This window comes from Podarcis vaucheri, assembly GCF_965113315.1.
Source record: "Podarcis vaucheri genome assembly, chromosome: 9".
Taxonomy (NCBI): domain Eukaryota; kingdom Metazoa; phylum Chordata; class Lepidosauria; order Squamata; family Lacertidae; genus Podarcis; species Podarcis vaucheri.
The window spans coordinates 79736319-79743945 of record NC_138767.1 but is presented as its reverse complement, the minus strand read 5'-3'; the positions used below and the strand labels follow the sequence as shown (position 1 = coordinate 79743945).

General features: G+C 54.3%; 1 protein-coding gene across 1 annotated transcript; it reads left to right on the top strand.

Moving 5' to 3' along the window:
* Positions 1-5477: 5477 nt before the first annotated feature.
* On the top strand, positions 5478-7235 carry DRD5 (dopamine receptor D5). The gene has a single exon (XM_082237525.1). It carries the CDS (start codon positions 5589-5591, stop codon positions 7035-7037), a length of 1449 nt encoding a protein of 482 aa, XP_082093651.1. The 5' UTR covers positions 5478-5588; the 3' UTR covers positions 7038-7235.
* Positions 7236-7627: the final 392 nt, after the last annotated feature.

Genomic DNA, 7627 nt, shown 5'->3' with positions numbered 1-7627 from the left:
CAAGTTCTATGTAATCAGTACTGTTTGGCCATGATAATTAAGAAATGTTACCTCTTTTCCAAAATTGGTTTTGAACCAGCCCAAATCTTGCATCCTCACGGGGGTATGACTTTCTTCAGTGAAATTGTCCTTTTTTACTCCCCCTTCACTTCTTTTACTGTTTTTAAGCATTAAGTTTTAGTTTGCAACTTTTTATATCTTATACTCTGCAAAGCACCAGGCACACGGATAATTCTATTCAAACAGAATGAAAATTTTAACTTCTCTATGAGATTGTGTTTTGCCTGCAGCTTAATTATCAAATGTCAGTTTCTGGTGCTTCCTATTGCTTTCTTCCATAAATAACACGTGCCTGGGGCAGGAGTGTTTCTCATTTTTTTTAGAATTGGTAACTCCATCCTGGAGGAGGGGAAATTATTACATTTCCCTCCACCCCGCCCCCTGCAGAAGATTTCAAAATACAATTCCCCTATCTTAAACATGAATAAGAATTAAATAATGCATTCATAATACTGACATACCACCATGTCTCAAATCTATACAGAGATATGCAGTTCCATGGTCTTAAAAAAATAGTAGCAGACCAGCCCTGTCCTGTCATTTGTTGTCATGCTTATTAGATTGTTGAAATGATTCTTCCAGCAGTTGCTGAAGCCCTACCTAAAAGCCTAAGGCATATGGGGACGGAGGCACTTGCACCTGCCCGTCAGAGCCAATTTCCTCCTTCCTTCATGCTCCGGTGAGAAAATCCTCCAACCAGCCGCACCCTTCCTGGCTGCACTAATCCAGTCATAGGAAGTTTGAGATGGAGGAATAGTTTCCCCTAGAAGAAATCCATGGCACAGTCAGTTATTCAGTTCATCATGTGTCCTGTGTCTGAGCCCTGAAAGCTGAAGGGTTCGTACATACCTGTGTGTATGTGTTTCTAACGTACAGTATGTGTCAGGGACTGACCAGATGAGGAGGAGGGGTAGAGACTGCCACCCCGGGAGATGAAGATAGCATGGACCCAGGTGTGTGGTGGTGGTGGCAAACAGGGCCCACAGCAGAAGAGGAAAAGAGCTGGGAAATAATGGAGGCTTAGGAGCAGGAAGAAGCTTGCAGATGCCCTAGTCCTGGACAGAGACAGGAGTCAGAAGTGGTAGAAACAGGACAGCAGACAGTGGACACCACGTCACTTGAAAACCTGTTAGAGTCACCTCCTTCTCCGAGAACCAGGCTCCCCCTTCGTGTCTCAGAGCAGAAAGCCAAACAGAGACAGAAAGCTTTCATCGCCGGCCATCATGGACAGCAGGAGAGGTCTGGAAGCGAGGAAGTAGCTGCTCGGCGAGGCGGCGCGGGCACTCGGAGCAACGGCTCAAGATTGAGGGAGAAAATGCCATGGGCCCCGTGTATTTCTGTTGATTTAAATAAAAGGACTGAAAGAAGCTCTCCGCGTCTATGATTTCACTAGGCAGGTAGCCCAGTGAGCTGTTGACGGCACTCTCGTGACAGTATGTGCAAATAAAAATGTATTGATTTGTATTGTTTAATTGTTATTTGTTTTTTCCTTCTTTTTTCCTTTTTTTGTAATCTTAAAATTCTCAGTAAATATCTTTTTAAAAAAGTAAATAAAAATGGTTTGTTTTAATCTTCGGCATAGGCACCAACACTAAGGGGCCCAGATCCCTTTGCCCCCCCCAAAAAACACTGACTGTGCGAAGCCACCCCAGCTTTCTTTGCCACTGCCACATGGCAGCGCGAGTAAGACACCCAATTGCCCACCTGCCTCCCTCTCTCCCAGGTTGTCCCCTCTCCTCTCCTCCCCTCTGGAGGCCTTAGTCCTGACCCAGTGCCCCCTGCCACGGGGTGAATTTGGCCACAGCCTGTTGGCGTCTGGGTGGAGGGAGGAGGGGATAGGGCATGGGCAAGGGAAGAAGGCAGGGCAGCCTCTGCTGCTCCTTACCCTGGGCTGTGCCTACTCGGCTCCAGCTTCCATCCATCCATCTGTCCTTCTGGCAACCTTCTGGCAGGGGGAAAGGTGCCCCCCAAAATGTTTTATTCAAGTTGGCACTGATCATCAGTGTCCATACCTGTATCAGACAGCAACATGGCAGAGCATGAAGTATTTCATATATATGAACTACACACCTGGGGAGGTTGGAAGCTTTGGAGAAGTGAACCCTTTATTTCATGCAGGAAAACAACAACCCTCTGAAACACTGAGCAGGAAATGAAGTGGCTTTCAGATTAGGATGCTCACACAGTGCACAAGCCAGGCAGGCAGTTTTAAAAGAAAGAAGTCTGTAGGTCTGATACAGATGCACAAGGGCAAGCACACTTAGTGCAGCACATGCCAGCCATTAGGACCAATGGTTGGGGATGGAGGCCACCATGTTGGGTACTTCAAGCAGAGGGTGCTATGGTATTTGTGTGTGTGTTGGCATGGGATGACATAACAGAGGGAGTTCCCTGTCACCATGCATGGATTGGTTCAGTCCATGCATTGCTAATGTGGGGACAAAATGAGCTTTCTACTCTGTGATTGGCATGTGTTGGCAATGTTGTCATAGATGCAGGGAGAGGACTTGAAGTGTGCCTGCTATGCCCCCTGTAGTCTGTATTGCTGTCATTTTCTTCTTGGAAGCACATAGGATCTTGACTAAGGCTGCAATTTTACACTCACTTACCTTGGAGTAAGCCCCACTGAACTTAATGGAACTTCTTTTACAAGGGTCGCTCATTAAAGATTTCCCCTGACCTACTTCCAGTTATCATTGGAGGATGAAACTGCACATGGATAATGATACAGCTCTCCATAGGTAACGTGGTAATTTGTAGCTCTGAACGCCTAACAGTTTCTCCGTTAATTGTACTAACGTGGAGTAACATCTGATAATGGAACCAACTGAAGCAGAGCGGTCATCAAGTTCCTGTACTTGAAAGGGCGCACACCACGGGAGACGTTCGATGAGATGAAAGGAGCTTATGGGGAGGATGCCCCATTGTATGACGTAGTCAAGCACTGGCATCATTAGTTCAAGTGTGGTCGGACTTCAGTGGAATGGCTCCCATTCCTGGGTGACCACAGTTTGTCATTGATGAAGACACCATCCAGCGAGTGGAGGTTGCCATTTTGGAGGATCGCCACATAACCGTTCACCAGTTAGCTGCAGGTGTCAAGATTAGAGTGGGCTCTGTAGAAAAAAATCATCCACGATCATTTGCACATGGGAAAGTTGCCCACACGGTGGGTTCCCCGGCTGCTGCTGCCTTTCCAGAAGCAGGAACGAGTCACATGCTCACGGGTTCTTTTGGCCATGCGTCACAAAAACCATGATGACTTCTTCACTAGACTCATTACTCAGGAGGAAGCATGAGTCCATCATTATGACCCAGAGACTAAATCCAGTCCAAACAATGGAAGCACTCTTCCTCACCACGTGTCCAGCCATCAGCGGGCAAGGTCATGTCCATGGTCTTTTGGGACCAATGTGGAGCAGTGAGGATGGATTTCCTGGCAAAGGGTACCACAATTACCGGGACATACAATTACTTCACTGCTGCAGAAATTGTGGAAGGCCATCAAAATCGAGAGGCGTGGTATACTGACCAAAGGTGTCCACCTCCTGCAGGATAACGCCCTGGTTCACAACTCGCATGCTGCTCAGACGGAAGCATGGTCCCATGGCTATGAAATTCTCCCCACCTCGCATCATGTGACTTTCACCTCTTTCCAACCATGAAGTTATTTTTGAAGGGCAAGCTTTTTTTGAAGGGCAAGCTGATTTCTGAGGTCAAGCCATGGCTTCGGACGCAACCTGCCGACTTCTGCAGACGAGGTCTCCACAGCTGCATAAAGCGATGGGAGAAGTGTGTGACTCTTCTATGTAGAGATGGACTAATAACTGTGCCAAGTTTCGTTTATTTCAGTACACGGGAAGTACTTCAGGGGAAATCTTTAATGAACGCCCCTCGTATTCTGAGTATATGTGCATAATATTGACATTACATAAGTGGCCACTGGTGTATCTGGGATCAAAGGACTGCTCTGTCTAACGTGATGATATTTTTAAAGTGAATGTGAAATAGTTCTGCAGTGCTTTTAAGTGATGCCTTCTCGCTTCTCCAGTCCATGGCTTCCCCTCTGTGCTGGTCTCTTGATTTCTGCCCACTGTTGGCAGCCTTAGAAAGCTCAAAATATGCCTGCTCCATGCTGTGGTCACCACAAGAGGAACTTGCACTTGTCAGAGCCCATTTCCACATTGACTGTCACGGCCTCCGTGCCATGAGAGGGTGGCCTTAATCCGGGCCATGGGTCAGCCCTGGAACCCTTTCTCAATGCCAGATGCGCCGCGCAATGTGCTGAAAGAGAGAAGACTCCTGACCTCGCAATGACAGGCTCAGGCTGGCCGAGGGGAGTTTGCACTCTCCCCCCCCCGACTCAGACCAAGGACAGGAGGGGTCAGCGGTGAATGGAGAATGGAAGGCAGAAGGTTTTGTAGACTCTGGGGTGGAATAAGGTAGATCAGAGCAGAGTCACTGCATGGTAGGCAACCCCCCCACTCCAAGAGACTGTTAGTCTGTAGCAGCAAAAACAGCTGAGGGTCTCATGGCTCCTTAAATACTAACAAACCTATTGTTTCTGCATCATTTTTAAACATAATCCTAACAGGCAGGCAGGCAGGCAGGCAGGCAGGCAGGCAGCTAAGCTTTCTCGAAGGCATGTGCAGAGTGTTTTCATGAGATGAGTTATTCCAGGCAACTTCTCTTTAGCACTGAGATGATGCTCTGTTTCACTTTTCTCTGTGGGGGCGGCGGTGAGGCTGAACATCGGTTGACTTTAATGGGCGATGCGTCCCATTTCCCTCGGTCAGGTGAAAGATGCTTCTGGCTGCGTTGACGGAGAGAAAGAGAGACAGAAGGATTGGTGGTGATGATGATGAACTGAGCCAGTTGGAGGCAGTCCGGGTCCAGCCCGCCTTCCTCTCACTCCGAGTCCCGACCCCGCACCCCACCCTCGGGTCTTTGGTGCTCCCCTGAACTCAGGGATTGCGCATGCTCGCCCGTGGACGGGCGGAACCGCACCGCGAACTCCGAAGCAGCGCGACGTGCCGGGAGGGGGCGAGGCGACCGCGGGAACCCCGACCGGCCGAGGAGGAGGCGCCGTCCGGGAGGAGAGCGCGGGCTGGGGAGAGCCTCGTGGGGCCGGGAGAGGGGAAGGCAGCTCGCCTCGCAGCCCCGGAGCAGCCCCGGCGCCGCCTGCCTCGCTCGCTCGCCCGCTCGCCCCCAGCCCAGCCCTCCCGCTCGGCCGTCGGGGCGAAGAGCCTCGGGGCCGGCGAGGGCGGGCCAGGGGGAGGCTCCGCGAGGGCGTCGGCATGCGAGCGGCAGAGGAGGAGCGCCGGGCACCTGCCAGGGACGCGGGCAGCGGGCAGCAGCAGCAGGCGCGCCGGCGGAAAGGGGCGCGGGCGGGCGGGCGGCGCGCTCGACGGCGCTGAGGGACGGGCCGGCCCGGGGGAACCGATGGGGCCGAGCGGAGCGCGCTGGAAGAGCCAAGCGGCGCCCTCGGCCGGAGGAGGAGCGGGAGGCGAGCGGCGGCGCCGGTGGCCATGCTGCAGGCGCCCTGGAGCAGGAACGCCACGCTGCGCGGGCAAGCGGGCGCCCCCCCGACGCCGCGCTCGCGCGGGCTGCTTCCCGCCGCCACGGAGCCCGCCGCGGCCGGAGCTCCTCCCGGCGGCCCCGCCAGCGCGCCCATGGTGGCGGCGGGCAGCCTGCTGTCGCTGCTGGTGGTGTGGACCCTCCTGGGGAACGTGCTGGTGTGCGCCGCCATCGTGGGCTCGCGGCACCTGCGCGCCAAGGTCACGCACATCTTCATCGTCTCCTTAGCCGTCTCGGATCTGCTGGTGGCGCTGCTGGTCATGCCCTGGAAGGCGGCGGCCGAGGTGGCGGGCTACTGGCCCTTCGGCGCCTTCTGCAGCGTCTGGGTGGCCTTCGACATCATGTGCTCGACGGCCTCCATCCTCAACCTGTGCGTCATCAGCGTCGACAGGTACTGGGCCATCTCCAGCCCCTTCAGGTACGAGAGGAAGATGACCCCCCGCGTGGCTCTGGCCATGGTGGGCCTGGCCTGGGCGCTCTCCATCCTCATCTCCTTCCTCCCCGTCCAGCTCAACTGGCACAAAGGCCCCGACCCGCGCGCCCCCGGGACCGCCGGCCCCGACGCGGGGAGCTGGGGCAGCAGCAACAGCACGGCGGGGGCGGCGGCGCCGTCGGAGCAGTGCGACTCCAGCCTGAACCGGACCTACGCCATCTCCTCCTCGCTGATCAGCTTCTACATTCCCGTGGCCATCATGATCGTCACCTACACGCGGATCTACCGGATTGCCCAGGTGCAGATCCGTCGGATCTCGTCGCTGGAGAGGGCGGCCGAGCACGCCGAGAGCTGCCGCAGCGGCGGCGGGGGGCGCCTGGACTGCGCGCACCCTCTGCACCAGCCGCACCACCACTCGGGCCTCAAGTCGTCGCTGCGCAAGGAGACCAAGGTCCTCAAGACGCTCTCGGTCATCATGGGGGTCTTCGTGTGCTGCTGGCTGCCCTTCTTCGTCCTCAACTGCATGGTGCCCTTCTGCGACGGCGACCCCGCCGCCGGCCTGCCCTGCGTCAGCGACACCACCTTCGACGTCTTCGTCTGGTTCGGCTGGGCCAACTCCTCGCTCAACCCCATCATCTACGCCTTCAACGCCGACTTCAGGAAGGTCTTCTCGCGCCTGCTGGGCTGCAGCCGGCCGTGCTCGGGCTCCCCGGGGGAGACGGCAAACCTCAGCCACGAGCTCATCTCTTGCAACCAAGACACTTTCTTCTTCCGCCGGGAAGGCGCCGCCACCGACGCGGACAGGATCCCCAACCTGGGGGGCGGCGGCGGCGGCGGCTGGGGAGGCCCTTTCGACGGCGCGTCCCAGATCTCTCCCGACCCAGAGGGCGCCACCGAGTCGGGCGACTGCGAGGGGGACATTTCGCTGGGCAGAATCTCCCCCCTCACCCCCACGTGTCTACTTTAGACTTCACCCCACTTGGGAAGAGCCTTTGAAAAGGGAATCCTTTGGGCTTGGGGCAGACCCTAGTTGCGGCTGCCGATTATTCCTATTGCCATTATTTAATGCTAACCTGCAGGAAGTTCATAAACCAGCAGTGAACTGGAACAGAGAGAGAAGAGGAGGCCTTCCAGTCTAGTGGACCGTGGGCTGAAAGGCTGGGCTTACAAGGTGAAAGGCTGGGCTTACAAGGCCTGTCCAGAAGTGCCAAGGGAAACTGACACAAGCGCATTAAAAGGACAACTGTCCTCTCAGAAGACTGCTGTTTGGCCACAGTTTGGATTTTACTCTGACCAAAGTCGGAAGGTGTCTCAAGCTACTGTTTTTCTGTTGGGTTTCTGCAACTCACACTTTGGTGGTTTTCTGTTTTGGGAAATGGATTTTCTTGCTAGTTCCTGAGAACCAAAAACATCTAAGTTATATTGACAACCAGATTTGAAACTTGCAGAGTTGAATCATTGATAGTTACGGTAATTGTCCAGCTGCTACATCTTAGATTGAATCAGGGAGGAAAAAGAGTTTGACACAATACTGGTCCTGAGAAAGTCCCACTGAAA